General features: G+C 39.9%; 2 protein-coding genes across 2 annotated transcripts in view; one reads left to right on the forward strand and one right to left on the reverse strand.

Annotated features, from left to right (window-relative positions):
• Positions 1-14,360, forward strand: part of gabbr1a (gamma-aminobutyric acid (GABA) B receptor, 1a) — a 59,478-nt gene extending 45,118 nt beyond the window's left edge. Inside the window, exons 17-24 of the mRNA XM_034873600.1 lie at positions 2,167-2,299; positions 3,493-3,609; positions 4,932-5,042; positions 6,672-6,765; positions 7,973-8,100; positions 10,114-10,242; positions 10,937-11,080; positions 12,239-14,360. Coding sequence (XP_034729491.1) covers positions 2,167-2,299; positions 3,493-3,609; positions 4,932-5,042; positions 6,672-6,765; positions 7,973-8,100; positions 10,114-10,242; positions 10,937-11,080; positions 12,239-12,523 — 1,141 coding nt within the window. The 3' untranslated portion in view covers positions 12,524-14,360. The remainder of the gene's footprint in view (positions 1-2,166; positions 2,300-3,492; positions 3,610-4,931; positions 5,043-6,671; positions 6,766-7,972; positions 8,101-10,113; positions 10,243-10,936; positions 11,081-12,238) is intronic.
• Positions 14,361-15,617: 1,257 nt separating this feature from the next.
• tnfb (tumor necrosis factor b (TNF superfamily, member 2)) lies at positions 15,618-17,345 on the reverse strand. The gene is made up of 4 exons (XM_034875163.1): positions 16,896-17,345; positions 16,733-16,784; positions 16,556-16,615; positions 15,618-16,283 (listed from the first exon to the last, which is right to left on the reverse strand). The coding sequence occupies exons 1-4, from the start codon at positions 17,082-17,084 to the stop codon at positions 15,829-15,831; spliced, it is 756 nt and encodes a 251-aa protein (XP_034731054.1). The 5' UTR covers positions 17,085-17,345; the 3' UTR covers positions 15,618-15,828.
• Positions 17,346-17,995: the final 650 nt, after the last annotated feature.

Genomic DNA, 17,995 nt, shown 5'->3' on the forward strand with positions numbered 1-17,995 from the left:
GGATCCATTAAATGGGGCCTCATAGGATAAAGACAGAGTTATTGTTACATGAAGGCTGCCTGGTTGAGGAGTAGTGAATGAAAATGACATCCTATAACACCCAGCTGCTTCTCCAACAGAGCTGATTATTTACAATGGTTGCATATCATGTGTGAATGTGAGTATTTGTAGGATGTGAAACAGAGAAAAAAAGAATTCACATGTTCAACAAAAGATCCTTCCCCCTGTTGATTTTAAAGGAGAATCAACACGTAGCTCTGTTGTTTGTTAATTTGGATGGCTGTCATTAGAGAGAAAAATTTAAGCAATCGGTGCTGCCTACACCGTGTTATCCTCCTGCTAGAGTTAACAGGCTTAAACAGGGCAAGTTTTAAACGTGTTTTTAGCTTGTAAACATCTTCAAAATGTCATTAAAATGCCTAACCATGTGCAGTGATTCCTTCCAAGATAACATGGTGAATCTGACTGCTGTAGAAGAAATGCATGAAAGTGTTGCTAATTCAGCTGTGTTTAGTTCCTGTGTTGAAATGGCAGTTAGAGTGCTTAGGGACGTCTATAAACAAAAACACCAAAAAGAGGTAAAACTAAAATATGTAGGCTATTAATTTAATGATTAAATAAGGTAGTTACCTCAATTATAACTTGTCTCTTGTTAGTTATTACTTTAAAAAAAATTAAGCATATGCTTAGTTTTTCTTAATACGTATCTCTTTTCGATGTTGTAGTTTGGTCCCAAAGCACTCCTTCCGTATCAACACTGGAACTACACACAGCTGAATAAACACAACTTTCATGCATTTCTTTCACATCTACAGAAGTGAGATTCACTGTGATCACTCAGAAGGAATCACTGCCCATGGGTAGGCACTTTTAATGACATTTTCAACATGTTTAGAGGCCAAAAATACATTTAAAGCTTGCCCTGTTTAAGCCTGCTTGGTGCTAACTCTAGCAGGAGGATAACACGGTGTAGGCAGCACTGATTGTTTTCATTTTTCTCTCCACTGAAAGCATTCCAAATTTACAAACAACAGACCTACATGTTGAAATTGACCGGAATTCTCCTTTAATGTTTATGCTAAATGGCACTGCTGCCTCTGGAGTTTAGGGACTACAAAGTGATTTGGGTGTGGCTTTGCTCAATCTAGCAGCTGGTGTCATTGTCACAGTTTAAGCATAGCCTTACACCAAATGCAAATAGACTTCCATGAAAAACTGCCTTTTGATCTTGGATTTTGAAGCTTAATACATGTCCATGAACCCTCTGCAGCATGTCTCCAATGTTTTTTTAACATAGTATTTTTATGTTTGACCCAGGTCAAAGTGATTTAAAGTCCCATAAGTCCATGAGCTTATCAAGAGTTTTTCAGAATGCTGGAGAGGTTTGCTCCTTTGGGGATCTCTGGCTGGCTGCAGTGTGTCAGTCGGGCCTTCTTCCAGCCTTGATTATATTTCAAGCACAGTTTCACCGAGGGCTGATCTCAGCTGTCAAAACACTATGAGTCAGATCAAATAAAGTTTTTTTAGTAAGCTGTTTTCAGAAGATGATTTTGCCCACAACTGCCTTGTTAGGGGACAAAAATACATCGCAACGAAATCACAATCCTTTAGAAACACAGTGTCACTGTTTAAAGTGGTTACAGTCAATATTTTTATCTATGAAATGACAAGGTGAAAGGAGTCAGTTGTAGTGATGAACTTAAAACATGAGACCAAAAACAGAACTAAAAGGCGAGTGAATGATAATGTTGCATAGGCCAGAGGAAATACAGCAAAAAGGTTATATAACTAAATATATAAGTTATTTAAATTTTATATGTAATAAATATAAACAGATCTGTTTTGCTGACAAAATGAGACACTTGGGACAGCAACGCTACAAACACATGATTTTATAGAATATGATGCGTTGCTGTAAATGAAAATGACAGTATATAAAGGAGTTAAATTAGCACAACCTTAAACATCTGCAGAAGTAAAATGCAGCATACACATTAATGCAGCAGTAATTTTTATCCAGAAACACCATATATCCAACATACGTGCAATTAACATCAATCAATGACATTTCCAAGCACACCAAGACAATTAACACCTGAGCAATTTTACTTTTAAGCAGAAATAATAATTACCAGTTTTTTGTTGTTGATGTCTTCACTGTTTCAGCTACATCCAGAACTCTCAGCCATACTTGAACAACATGACAGCGGTGGGCTGCATGATGGCTCTGGCCGCAGTGTTCCCTCTGGGGATTGATGGTCACCACGTCCACAGATCACAGTTCCCCGTCGTCTGCCAGGTAACAGGAGAAAGAGACAGACAGAGGTGGGAAAGAGCCAGAGGGCAGTATGAGGAGGGCTGGGTACTGTCTGCAAATATTTGGCTTCACTGATTTGATGCTTGTACCAAAATGGTCATTTTTTACAAAATGTGTTGAAAGAAGTATAGCAGTAATTAAACTCAGATTTTTTGGACCTATTTTTTTGTGTCACAAATATTGCACTCTGCAGTTAACAACTGTCAGTTTTAGTAAAGCCCTGTTCTACTGTGACATTAAGCAAACACACATTTAGGTGTTGTTGTGAGGCCCGGACAGTTTGGATGTTTTGCCTGTGGCAAGCAAAACTGCAAAACCTAATTTCAGGACTATGAACACGCAACCTTAGTGGATGACATATAATGAAAGTTGAAACGTTGACATAATTCATCAAGTATTTTATTGTATTTTGGTATTCAGTGGCACATACATGATTTGCTGGGTGCCGGAATAGCACAGACTATGGGATCCCAGCACTAATGAGGAGTGGGACTACTTTCTATGTCGACCATGTTGAGTCTGTTTGTTGTGGAAGCCAATGGGAGATTTCCATTTCTGTAGTTTCTCGGCTCGATTTCTCTGTCCAGTTATTCTCTCTCATGCTTTGTTCTGCCTCTCTCTTGCACTCTGCCTCTGCTGACCTTCAACTCTGGATAGTGTTTTTTTTTCTTCCCAACAACCAACTTCTATCTATCTATCTATCTATCTATCGATCTATCTATCTATCTATCTATCCATCTATGTTGTATTTAAATAAAGGCCAGGGCTTCCATCACTTTGGTTTCAGCCCCTCACTTTTACAGTATCCCGTTAAAGCTCTTAAAGTTCTGATGAGAAAAGACAAGAGTTGATAAAATAAGGTTGTTAGGGATCTACGTAGTAGATTAAAAGGAATACCTGCAGACACTTTTTAGGCCTGAAAAAATTCTCCCACCCTCTCCACGTATTTTTCGAATAATTTTATCAAGGAAACTAAACATGATTTAAAGTAGGAATAATTTATTGATTTACTGTAACTGTAACTACAAATAAAAGTTAAGTTATATTCTTATTTACAGAGAAAGTAGATTGTTAGACAATATGTCATTGTTTTTCTTTTCTTCTTTGTGCCCCACTTCTTAAACCAAACCTACACCCTTGAATAAAGGCTTTTTAAAATTCTCTTCTCCTCCTAGTTTCGCCTGTGGCTCCTGGGCCTCGGCTTCAGCCTGGCGTATGGCAGCATGTTTACCAAGATCTGGTGGGTCCACACACTCTTCACAAAGAAGGACGAAAAGAAGGAGAAGAAGAAGGTAGGGAAGAAGATTGGGAGGGAGGGAGGGATAAACTTCTCAGCGTTTTCAGGGGAGCATAGAAAGGATGGGAGAGGGAGGCTGGGCCACGCAGCATGTGTGGTGCCCGCTGATAAAAAAGCAAAGTTTAAAACTTTGCAGGCTTCCTCCTAGTAACATAATCTTCTAAGAGGCCAGCTCGGCATCATTCACTAAGGGTTGTAGCGAGAGTGCGGGGATAAGGGTGTTGGACACACACTGACATAGATACTGTACTTTACACATGCACATGCACATGCACACATGCAATATTTAGGCATAGAAGCTTGCAGATTTGGGGCACACATAACCAGGCCCCTGATACCCACGTCATCAGCTTTATTTGTGTGTGTGTGTGTGTGTGTGTGTGTGTGTGTGTCCTCTTGAAGATAGTGTATCCTGGAGCCAGCAAGATACTCTTACTCTGCGATGTGTTGTGGGAATTTCTAAGACCTAATCAGAAGAATAAGAGATTAAGCCATTTATGGAATATTTATGAATATGGATGAGTATTAAAGTTCTATGCAGAAATCCAACCTTCGGGGGGTTTATTATTTGAGCCAAAGCACAACGAATCGGGTTGACTTTCAACTCTCTTCATGTCCACAGAAGGGCAATTTGCCAGAGTGCTCTGTATTAGTTTAAAGAAACTTTCACAAATCGAGGGGAGAATGAGCACTTTCAAATCATTTTTCATGCAACTCAAGGGAAGAGGCACCCAGGATTCTGTAATGTGTTTTCTTCTTTATTTTATTTTTCAGTTCTAGACATTGCACGCTTAAATGGCTGTTACTATGTTGGAGGTGCTGGGAGTCAGCCAGTGTGGTCGAATGAAAAAGGATGTGTGGTAAAAAAAGTAGGGAGTCGCAGTAGGAGAGCTCATTTTGGCGGGCTTGTTTTTCGGTTACGGCTGTATTGCTTCCATTATAGCTTATGTAAAAAAAATATTGGCCTCTTCAGAAACTGTCCACACAAAAGCACTGTCATCTCAGTGTGTTATAAATGATGATTTCAGGTGGCAGCACAAATATAGCTACTGCAGCACTCTGTGTGCACACACACAAACACACACACACGCACACACTCCTGCTCCTCTTAAAATATACTTATACACACACTTGTACACACATTCAGATACACACACTCAGAAAGACAATTCACACCCAGTCATCTGGAAATTACAAGGACGCCTGTCGTACTGTTTGTCCTGGTTGTTTGTCTTTGTTTGTGGACTGGCTCCTGATGCCCTTGGATAGTGATGACTGTTGTGTATGTGTCTGTGTGTGTGTTGTTTGCTCACACAGCAACACTTGGAGCCATGGAAACTCTACGCAACGGTTGGAGTGCTGCTGGCTATCGACTTCTTGTCACTCATGATCTGGCAGATTGTTGATCCTCTGCACATTACAGTGGAGGTAGAGTACGAAAGACAGATGAGATAATTTGTGTGTCATCGCCTGTTAGCACAGACGCACAGCTTCTGTCACAAGTCAATAACGCTAGTAATGAGAAGCCACGCCTCGTTTGTAAAACTGTATTTTTGTTTTCATTCATCTTAAACTCGAAGAGCGCAATCTGAAACACAGACAGATATTACAAAGCACAGAACTGAATATTTAAATGTATTTATGTTCAATAGTGTAAGCAATATAAGTGCAGGGTACCCTGTAGCATTTACTGTAAACAAAAATCAACATTCATCTAGCAGCCAAGCAAACATTGTGAATGAATTCCTTGCCTCATTATTAAACATTTATCTTTTAAAGGTCTCATGAAATTATTAGTCTGCGTGATATCTCGGTGCCACGTCGCCGTGCTTCGGCTTTGCTTCCACCCAATATAGTCCCAAATCAATATCTGCCTAGTAAATCGTCTAGTCTAAATCGGCATTGCTATGTGTTCTTGTTGTGAATACGCAGGCCACAAAAACTAATTAGTTGTTGTTGTTTTTTTTATTTTTTTGGCTCACTTTTACTCAACATGCTAACCGATAACATAGGATTCCATTCGCTACACTAAGCTAACTAGCGGTTGCGATAGGTGGTGTGTTCCTTTAACCATAGTCTTCATAAATCGAGTTCAAAACGCTAACACAAAGGTAGCCCAATGCAACAGCTATCTGGCCTAAATGAGTGAGATCCAGCAGAATCTTCGTCAGCAACGGATTAATCCCGGAAGTGGAAGGTCAAGGATATACAGTAGACTATGAAATTATTAACTTCATAAAACATGCTTGAATCAATATTTTCAACACTGAATCCAGGGACTCACATATAAACAGCAAATCCTGTTTGTTTTTTTAAAAACCTGGATGCTAGCTAAATAAAAAACGGGATACTGGGGCATGTAAACACCTTATCCAGGTCTGATCATTCTCTCCTATGTGGGGCATTATAGTTAGTTAGTTAAACCAAAGATATGATGGTAAATTATGTTACATTGAACTAAAAGGTAATGCATAAATTATTTTTTCCATTACCATTGATCAGATGGAGAATCGAACCAAATTGAGTTGATTTTCCACTGTTTAAGTAACTCACTCAGAAACAAGTGGCTCAGATGTTTAGGAATCAAAACACACAAACCTTGATACCGTTATATGGTTCAAACTTTAAATAAGATCATGAATATGATCACAACCTGGATAAGACACAAAACCGAGACAGTAATGTGCATGAGTGCACTCATTGAGTGCATTCAAGCTTTAGGAACAAGAGTGGACTGTGTTTGCCATTGTTAGCCCTATTCTCCACATGACACATAACTTGTTGTGAAACCTTGTATGTAAAGCTGTATTTCATGTGTATGGGCTATCTGATACTAATTAAATTCACTCATCTGCATTGGACACACGGGAGGGATCTATTTACTCAAGGGGATCAACCGTGTAGTCACCGGGGCTTCTGCTTACTGTGCATTTGTTCCTCATCCTCCAGACTGCTGCTGTCTCATCGTTTCTTATTATCTCCCCTTCCCTCTCTATCTCTCTTTCCCTCTATCTTTTTATCTTTCCATTCCTCTTTCTCTGTCTGCCATGCGAGTAGAAGTTCACTAAGGAAGCCCCTAAAGAAGATTTGGATGTCCTGATTCAGCCCTTGCTGGAGCACTGCAGCTCAGAGAAGATGAACACGTGGCTTGGTACCCGTCCTCTCATTTTCTTTTTTTATCTTCTCATATCTCAATCTGTCTCTTTTTCGTTCCTTGCCCTACTCTGGTTTTGAATATTTTTTTGTCACACACACATTGGCATGTGTAGAAACATTTCGTACACACATACACACACGTCACTACCATTCACTCTGAATTAAACAGGCCTCATATCACAGCTTTTTCCCTCAGCCCCCGCCACCCGCCTTACGATTGATTCCTCTTTTCTCCCCCTTTTTGCTTCTCTTTTCGTCGGCCCACGCGGCCCGCCTGCTCTCCCTGTCTCTCTGTCCCTGTCTCTCTGCTGTCTTTCTTAGTGTGGCAGCCCTTATGAAAGTATAATGGTGCTGAAATTCAAATAATGTGGGTCACAAACTGGGCCATTGCCCCATAGCATTTCCCTTTCTCAGAGAAGAAAAGAGGGTGCTTTAATATCAGGCGGTATAAAGAGACATTGGACAGTCTGAAGAAGTGTCGAACTTACTCAGTCACAGATCCTCTTTTCTTCACTGCTTCTCTTTCACTGGTATATTCTTTTTTTCTGTCAATCTTACTGGCTTTCAGCATATTCTGCCTTTCTGTACTTTACTTTCTATTGCATCTATATTTTTGGTTTTCTACTCACTTACTCACTGAATGACCACATTGAGATGTTAACAATATTACCTACACTATAAGCAAAGGTTGTTTTAAACCTCTTCCAGGTTTTCTGTTGTTTGCTGTCTCAATATGTCACTAAGACTGCATCTATCGCCAAATCCTGGAACATATTCTTTGTTGCTTCAAAGACAAGACAACATTTAAAGTGTAAAATACTAAATGGTGTGAATACTGTGTGCTAACAGTTCTTCCTTTTGAAGATTTGTCTTGCTCTGCTGTTTAACTTTGATTATGATTACCTCAATTAATATTTTACTGTAAATGTTTTTACAGTTTATACAATCATAATATATGAAGACAAATGGGGCTAAATGTCTTGTTGATTTAAAAGATGAAAAGCTAAAACTATGTAGAATGACAACACAACATATTGCCTTGGTCGCATATCGTCTGTCTGCGCATATGTCTCTTTCTTAAAGGTTTTTACTCATCCCCAAAATTAAATTGCCTTGTAGATGAATGAAGATGAATTGAATTGGATTTTACATATCATATCCTATAATTTACATGTTCTCTCACTGTTTCCCTCTTTCTGTAGGTGTGGTATATGGCTACAAGGGTCTCTTGCTGCTGCTGGGAATATTTCTGGCTTACGAGACCAAGTCTGTCTCCACAGAAAAGATCAATGACCACCGAGCCGTGGGGATGGCTATTTACAACGTGGCTGTGAGTCCAAAAAAAGACACCGTCTTACCTACACTCCTGTTTCTGTGTGCTGCTGTCTGCTCAGAGCGGTCCGTAGCACGCTGAATACATTCCAATACAAAATGCCAATAAATACCTTCTTTTTTTATTACCCCATAGCACGAAGTAGCCGTAGTATATCTGTGGGGGGTTAATCAATGCCAGTGCCTCCATGATTACTTTGCCCAGTGCTCAAATATTTGGCTCCCAGAAGTAACTTTCCTGCTCATTTTAAAACAAAACAGGCAATTGACTGACCAATGGGACAAGACATTTTAGCTGCAAGAGCTTGAAAGCTTCATTCTCAAGGGGCTTGCAGTTCCTGCTGGTTGTTTATAAAAGTGAATGGAGTTCAAAGATAACTTATTGCCCCCTGAATGCCTCTGCCGTATTTTCCTCATTTAGTAGATAACTGGCTAAACAGTACAGAACGTCACATTGAAATACTCCCTGTGCAGCTACAATATAGTGTAACAGTTTTTTTTAGGTGTTGGTGTCAGAATCAAAGTTTCTAGATTTATCATTTTGCATCGATTTTTATAGTCTTACAACAAAAAGTCCATTGTAGACAGAATACAAATAACAACTTATCCTCTCAAAATGACCCCTGGGATGTGCTAAACATTACAGATTGATGATCAAGTAAAAAATACAGAAAGGTACATCCTGGCATAATGATTGGTTGATTCAATATGAGACAGAAACAGGCTTATAGTACGTCTAAGTACGTCTTGAGATTTGATTCTCTAAAATGCCGATCCCTGGACGCAGTTCTGTCCAAATCATAATACTGTCAGCTCACGCTGGGGTCAGGTATCATACATTTTGATGCTTAAGGGGATGATTTACATCTCACATCTCCTTTTTTTAAATGAAAACATATTCTCAATCGGAGTTCATGATGAAATTAATGTTGGATAAAATACAAAAGGATGCATCACAAACTTGCAACGTGCTGAAACTCAAGCATACTTTGCTGATAGATATTTTTGTGTGTGGATGGTATAGATTCTTTGTATGGATCTGTTAGATTAAAAAATGTACCCACTTAGCCATTAAATGACAGTGGTAAACGCAGCCGTCAGTCATAAACATGTTTCAGCTCTTGTTAAAAGCAAGTGAATCATCTTAAACTCAGGCACCTAGGATGCACTTTACACTGAAATAGCTGCCATTATGATCACTTTAGCACTTTAGCCAAATACTCAATGCCATTTCCTGACACTCTTGACACAGGGTAACTTTGTAATTGATGAAAATGTCTGGGGAAAAAAGTGGTTTCTGTCACTTTAACTGCCAGAGGAGCATTTCTGCTTTGATCAAAAGCCACCAAACATTTTGTTTTGTTTTTATTGACCAGTTTGGCAGACTTTCCTGCGCTTGCCTCAATTCCTATTAATAAGTAAAAGAAGAATACTCAGCTTATACTGAAGGAATTAATAAATGGATTGATCTCTCCGTCTAGGAGAGGATTTATCACCGATCTATCATTCATGGTTGTTTTATGAGAGCATTAAATGCTGATTGCCTGCTCAATTCATCACAAGGTTCCGTAATGTGAGACTAGTCTAATGTGATTATTTTATGTTCTGATTTACACATTTCAGTTTTATAATGATGCCAATAGTTAATGGTGTCTGGAAAGGGACCTCCTTCCTCTTTGCTAAGCTGTGAGCTTCAGGCCCTGATGAGATGACAATGTGGTGATTGTCAGCGCGCTGTTGCCACTTCAGTTATGACTTTTTAATGCTGTTTTCACATGGGAGCCCTCCCCGGAATAATAAACAGATGCTTAATGCTTTTATGGATGTGTTTTTCTACCCTCTCATTCTCTCGCTCTCCCACTCTACTTTATTCTCCACCTCTCCTCCTCTAACCTCCCCTGCCTCCTTTCTCTTCAAACTTCTCTCTTACTTTTCCTCCTCCTTTATTCTTTTACTTCTCTTTCTTTCCGTTTTTCTTTCTGTCTTTCTGTCTTCCTCTCTGTTCCTGCAGGTGTTGTGTCTGATCACGGCTCCAGTGACCATGATCCTGTCGTCGCAGCAAGATGCCTCTTTTGCCTTTGCCGCTCTAGCAGCCGTCTTCTCTGCCTACATCACACTGGTCGTGCTTTTCGTACCCAAGGTGCTTGGTCATTGAAACCTTTGGAAAATGATGTGCACACTAAAAAAGCTCATTATGCAGTACAACTTAATGTCAAATGTCGGGAAAGTCCAGCCTGTATTAGATGGTGCATGAAAATGACTAACTTCTGAAACTTTGTTCTGTCTGATAATTCTTTTTTTGGGGTTTGAGTGCATCGCAATATTTGACTAGCTGTTACATCAAATAAGAAGGCTACTTAAATGATCAAATTTTTTATCTGTTTATGATTTCACCATTATGGTCATAAGCTTTTAGATGTGTAGATCCTGTAAACATTTGGTTTTAAGAAAAGAAATCCTCTGGCACACACAAAGTAAGACCTTTTAAATGTCTGGCAACAGCTACAATGATTTGCAGAAGAAGAGCTGTGTGGCGCAAATGAGCAGAGGAAAGAGTGCCACCTACAGAAATTTAAAATACATTAACAGAAAAGCCAAGGAAAAGAAAAACCATTGCACTACTGTTTTATTGCCTGGCTGTTTCTGGTAGCCCAGTACATAAACCACACAGCAGTGAGCTCTAAGCACCAAAGATGTCGCCAAAATAAAAAACAATATGAACACGTTTAAGTAGTCAGAGAAGTGTGCGAGCTTTTGGCTGCCTGCATTATTATATGCACTGTACTCTTCGGGCCTTTGTTCTTTATTAACTTCCTGTTTTTGTGACGGTCCAGATGCGGCGTCTCATCACCCGAGGCGAGTGGCAGTCCGAGCAGCAGGACACTCTGAAGACCGGCTCGTCCACCAACAACAACGACGAGGAGAAATCTCGACAGCTGGAGAGAGAGAACAGGGAACTGCAAAAGATCATCCAGGAGGTGAAAACATTATATTATACAGAAACATACACATAATATCGTTTTTATTATTAAATGTCCAAATGCCACACAATTTACATAATCATAGTACACACAATTAATTGTATAATTTACTGGATATACACAGTATATGTACAGCACATATCCATGGATATATAGGTAATGCACATTCATGTAGGTTTATGCTTTTATTATTGAGAAAATATAGTGTATTGTGTTTTTTCAATGAGTATGTGTATGTGTGATTTAAGATAAGATAAGATAAGATAATTTGTTTATTAGTCCCCAATGGGGAAATTACTGCACTACACTCTGTGTACACACTTTTTGTTAGTACTCACACACAGGCCTGAAATACACACACATGCTCAGGACCTATACATGCACTATACATGGAGAGATGTCAGAGTGAGTGGGCTGCCAGCTGAACCAGCGCCCTGAGCGGTCGGGGGGGTACGGTGCCTTGCTCAAGAGCACCTGGCAGTGCCCAGGAGGTGAACTGGCATCTCTCCAGCCACCAATCCACGCTCCCAACTTTTTGGGTCCATACGGGGATTTGAACCAGTGACCCTCCGGTTCCCAACCCAACTCCCTATGGACTGAGCTACTGCCACCCCCCATTTACTTGTGAATGCTGCATAATATGAGAAAATAGAGTATAGTAATAACACCCCATGTTGTGACATATAAACAGAGGCATGGCTTTATGTCATCATGTTTACTTTATTATTTTAGCTCTTTTTATTGCACGTTATTCTTAATAGGTTTTTAATGACAATGTAACCTTGTTTATATGGTTTGCTTTCACACTGACAAATATAGAAAAGGGTTGTGAAGCATCTCTTTTTTATTTATTGTTATTGCCAAAGTGCAGCTCCATAAATTCCATTTTAAAAAAATGAATGTAATTAGTGGGTGATGTCCCAATACTGCTTAATTTATTATCATATTTGGCCAGAAAAAGGCAGAAATCCTCACATTTGAGAAGTTAAAACTAGCATTAGGCTTGGTATTTTAGTTTGAGAAACGACCACCAAGTGATTGCAGTCAATTACCGCTAGAAATGCTAATAAATGCTTCTAATTGCTAAATATTAGGGGGGTTGAAGTTGAAGTAAAGCTCTACAACAATCTCTGTCTCCTCTCGTTGTGTCTTTAGAAAGAGGAGAGGGTATCGGCACTGCGCAACCAGCTGGCTGAGCGACAGGCTCTACGTAACCGCCGCCGACCCTCCTCAGGCCAGAATCAGAACCACAACACCCCGCCGCCCCCTTCCCAGCCGGATCCCAAGTCTTTGCTTCCCCCACCCGGCTACCCTAACCCTACCACGGACAATCACGCCCTCCCGCCTTCCTTCTCCAACTCCTCCAACCTCTACCCGGCTGACAGCAAGATGAGTCGCAACCACTGTCACAACAGCCAGATCCCATTGCTGTATAAATAGGCGAGGCACTGGGAGAGGGGGTAGGGGGGGAACACTCGCAGTATGCACACAAACCGGGGACACGAAACACAATGGGACACTGTGACTTTCACTTGTTTCGGCGATAAGCACAGCGGTGTAGTGACACTGTTTTAAAATATGGCGTGGAAGCACAAATAAGTACACAGGAGTGCTTTGCACTTGGCCGCTTCTGGGAGAATCACACAGGTAACACCCGTCCTCACCGTTTTGATCACCCTGTGTTCAACCCAGCAACCAGGCACTCGTGACTGGTCAGACTAGCAGCACTCAAGGACTTTTAAAAAGTTCAATTGAACAAATAGATCTCTTAATCATTCCTGTCCCTCATTTGTTATCTTGTTCTGTTGTGGAGGCACCGCATCAAGGATCTTAAAAGGAAACATTGTGCTTGTGTCTTTGCTAAATCGTCTCCACCTTTTGTCTCTCGAGTTTGTTGACTATGTAGGCAAGAGCATATGGTAGTGATTTATATTGTTCTGTAATATCTGATATGTTTTGTCATGGAGTTGTTGTTGAACTATTTGTTTACTTTTTTCAGGAGAGTTGTGAAAACGGAAATTTACAAAGTGACAGAGCAATGTACAGTTGTTTCCAATATTTCATCTAAAGGGATCAACTGTGTGGAACACTCGTTTCACTGAAAAGTGACAATGTGCATTAATAAATAGCCATAATTTAGAAGGGCCTTGGCATGTATGGATGTCTGTTGTCGGGACTGTGTATTCAAGTACAATACTGCATCTTGAAAATCCAGTCCTTTGCTAAATACTAGACCCGTTTTAAAGGAGAAAATGATCAGAGTTTCATCGTGTATAGGGACATCTATGATAATTTTGCCATTTAAAATAATGTTTCACAATATATTTTTTTGAGATTTGTGTTGTATTAATTTAGCTGTATAGTACAGAAGTAGCCATCAAATAAACCCCTCATCCGGCATCGTATGTATTTTGCAGATATTGCTAGATACTGCTGCAGCCATAGTAACTGCAGCTGATTCTCAATATTAGAGAAAACCCCAACTTCCAACTCGCCAGAAAAATGGTTTGTACTTTCTGCCTCCTGGAAATGAAAGCCAATGTATATTTCTACAGCAGCAGTGCAGTGAGATCTGGGGCTTCTAAGATGGCGATTTCTGTAAATATTCAGAGAAAGCACAGTTTTTATACATGTGAATCTGTTACATGTCATTCTTTTAAGCCTTTTTTTTTATTTTGAAAGGATGTTTTATGTTTTCCGATTACAAAAAATCTGAATGGATGCTAATTTTTTTTCTATTTTTCTTTTTCATTTTGCCTTTTGGGTAAATTGTAAATGTATCAAAGAAGGATATCCGTAAAGTAATGTGACATACTGTATTATTCAGCAGTTAATCTGGATGTACTATTTCATTCATGAGCTATTTCCAGATTTTATAAAGCAATTATACCTGAATGGCTTTATCAGCAGGTAAAACAATATTTTGTCAAATATTTTTAAAATATATATGTCAGTGTGCACTTTAAAATAAACAAACTATGGTTGTTCCACCTTATGTTGCGGTAATCCTAATACAGTTTAGCTCAGGGTATGGAGGAGGACATCAATGAATGAAATAGGCCATATTTATTAACTGTGCAGTACCTGTATCAGATAGTGTAACATATGAATGCGGAAATAATTTAGGAAATGTTCTATTATCTTTCACATATATGACAATATACATGGATTTGTGGATATTTGTATTCACTATATCTAAGATCTTAAATGTTAATATATTTCAAGAGTATGTGTATGCAGATATATGGGTACCATAAATAAAATAATTGTTTTTTCATTGGGTATTTTTGTGCTTCAGTGATACCTTTCACATTTAATTTCCAAAACTCTGTACTTTTGAACAAATACAAAATGTTAACATTTTGTGTTTTTAGAAACCTGACCCTTTTTTCAACCAGCTCCTGAAAGAGTCTCAGTATACTGTGGATTACGCAGCCAAGCATGATGACACCATCCACTAGATGTCACCAGTTATTTATTGCTTCTCTGACTCAACAATGAACTTTAAAGCAATTAACTTTGTCAGAGTGTATTTCTCAGTGAAACTTGATTATTTTTCATCCGGTTGGCCTGGGGTCTCAAAGAGCAAATAAACTCAGCAGAAGAATACATTAAACAAAAGCAGGAAGCTGTTTGAAATACAATGACCAGCTGGGAAGGCCAACGGGAACCTTGTTACTGAGACAATGGATGTTTGTGGATATAAAGAAACTAAAGTGGGCAAAAAGCTCCAAAAGGCTTTCAGTTTGTAGATGATGTCAATGTGACAAAACCAGCTGTGCTGCAGTCCCACACATACACATGTGCGCACACACACACACACACACACACACACCCTCCCATGTCATGTTTCTTTCCAGCTGGCTGAAGATGAAGTATGTGGTAATAGAGGGAAGGGTAGTGTGAAGGCGGAAGAAGGTTTGTGTGGGATAGAGGGTGGTGGGGTCAGGGTTTGGGGGGGTGGGGGTGTGATATGGGAAAACCCGCTCTGGGCTGAGGCTTCTGTGTGCCTCCACCTGACACAGCACTCGGCAAGAACACAACAAAGTAGGAAATTCCCCTCATTTTGTCTGATCTAACAAAGAAAGTATTTGCTGCCTGTGGAGGAATTCCACAGCAACTTGTTGGCCATGTAACAGGCCGAGCTCGAACTGTTTGCCAACTCAACTTTCTATTTATCTCAAAACTGAAATGAGTTCACCCTTTGTAGTGACACATAAACTTATAACTTTTTTCTTTGCTTTTTAATTACATGTATGTGCACATACAGTATATCATTTAATTTGTAACATCTAGCCCAACAATTTAAATATAAATAAATACAAATAAATACATACATACATACATATAGGTTGTAATAGGGGATAATAGTTCTGTACATAATCCTCAAACCTAAACTCTCCAGTGAAGAGCTGTGGCTAGATCTGATACAGCAGAGAGCCTACTACAATCTCAGGTCAGTATAAATAATCTCCAAAAAGTGTCTAAAACATAAATATTGTTGCAAACTGTTACAGTTTATAGGATTTAAAAAAAAATCTGTACCACCTGTTTGGCTACAAGCTTTATCTCCATTGAGATTCAAACACTACCGCATCACCATTAAGATGAATAATACTACTACTACTTGTAATAATAATAATAATAACAACAATAAAAACAGACTTGTTTTTTTTAAAGCCAAAAATGATGGCACTTTTGCAGAGTTTGTATTGCCTCTATTAGTATCACAGCAAAGAGTAATTTTAAAGTGCAAACACACCAAAGAAAGTCCTTCCCTCGTCGGTCTCCAGCTCTGATAGCTGGTTGGTCTCCGTCCACAGTCGGTCTCCTTTGTTTAGCTGAAACACTGCACCAAGATAGATGGCATTGTACCAGCCCTGTCCGTCACTGTAGACATCCTCCTGAGCAGTGTTCTGGCACACCGACCTCACCGCGCTCATCAGAGAGGCTTTGCTGCCTATGGAGTCGGAGTAGCGCCAGATCCTGTGGCTGAGAGGTGTGATGTGTTTTCCCGCTTCCTCGTCGTCGCCATCGCTGCAGGACACTCTGAACGAGGCCTGGCTGTAGACGAAGTAGAGGCCTGTTTGTGGGATAACAATCTGGTTGTTCACCAGTTTGAAGCCGCCCTGAGCAAACGCCTGGCCTTGATCAATTCTCCACTGCAGCTGGTCAGGCAAACTCTTGCCGCCTTCGTAACCTGGAAATAGAGCAAGAAGAAGCACTATTACAGCCTTGAAACACTTTGGCTCTTCTCTCCACATAGTGGTTAATAATACACAGGTATGCTATTAGGAAAGTGAAATGAAATATTGATTGTACAGTAGCAAATGGAAAAACTAGTGCTTCCTTGTAGTCATAGAGTGTTCCTGACTGACGTACTAAAAGAGGAAGCTGCAAATATCAAACAAGTTGTCTTAACACTAACATCATTGTTTGTTAAGGACTAAATCAAGGTACGCTATGACTCACCTTCTAAATGGATGGCTGCCTTGGCTTTGCTGCTGATTCGGCTCAACGTGTAGTGGGGATCTGAGGAACAAAAGACAAATGTTGGCTTGTCTCAAATAATCCCCAAACTACTACTAGAAAGTATATCTCACAAAACCCCTCAGCTGTATTTACATAAGCACCCATGCTTATAATCACCTTTCTCAACAGTGTCCTTCTTGACTAGCGTTTCTGTCTGGCCTGGTTGTGTCTGTGTTGAGAGAGAAAAACAGAATGATTAGAGATATACACACAGAAATGTCCTTTTTTGACAGAAAAATACAAGGTTTTAAAAGAAAAGAAAGACAGAGTCACTCCTTACCATACTTTCCGGCTTTCTGCTCCAGTACAAAGCAAACAGCTGGATGCCTCCTAAACAAAGGGCCACAGTGAGAAGGGCCACAGACAGCATCCATATCCACCCAGTGGAGGACTTCTTTTCTACCAAAACCATCGTCGTCTCCTCCTGACCCATCTCCACATCACTTGGTGTTGTTGTGTAGGCCACCATACTGTGCACAACTCTGAGGGTTTACTGCTTGCAGTTTAGAAAAAAATCTATAAATTAAAACACTTGGCTGGATGCTGTGTCTGTGTCCTCAGGTGCTTCCAGTGCTCTGTGGTGATAGTTCTTACTTTGTGTTGCTATTGTGTTTAGAGTGAACTTCTGCCAAAGAGCTTGTAGTATTTATGCGTGGCAGCCACTTCTGCAGCAGGGAAACTCCAGTGATGTCACTTTGTAAGTGGAGACATTGCAGAAGGCAGCAGCAGTAGAGAGGCCTGGGCCATGGAGAGAAGCGAGCCACGGCTGGGAGTGGAAAGAAAAGTCATAGAATTTTTAGTGGAGTTTCACCAGAGTGCAACGGGAGTTGGGAAAGTGGTTGATCTCTACTTTTGGGTTGTGAAAAATGACAGTGTTTTGTGTGTGTGTGTGTGTGTTCTTGTTTAACTATATCCGTGGGGTCCGAAACCCAGGAGTTGAGTGCACTTGTACCGAAAACTTTGTGGGGCCAAACACACCCCACAACTTTAAAGGGCTGTTTGAGGGTTACGACTTTGTTTTAGGGTTAGCGTTAGAATTAGGTTATGGTTAGAGTGAGAGTAAGGGTTAAGGGTAGGCATTTAGTTGTGATGGTTAAGATTAAGGTAAACGGCTAGGGAATGCATTATGTCAATGATGGGTCCCCACAAAGATAGTGCCACACACTATATTTGTGTACGTGTTTTAAAGGTGAACGTACATTAGTTGTGTTGGAAGTTTTTTTCAGTGACAAAATTTGCGGTAATTAGGACCAAAATGCATTAATTAAAATTTAAAAAATCGCCCGTAGGCTAGGTTATAAGAATTTGTCTTGAAGGACACACATAGACACACACACACACACACACACACACACACACAAACACACACACACAAACACT

Source organism: Etheostoma cragini, chromosome 6, assembly GCF_013103735.1.
Source record: "Etheostoma cragini isolate CJK2018 chromosome 6, CSU_Ecrag_1.0, whole genome shotgun sequence".
In the NCBI taxonomy this organism is placed as follows: Eukaryota; Metazoa; Chordata; class Actinopteri; order Perciformes; family Percidae; genus Etheostoma; species Etheostoma cragini.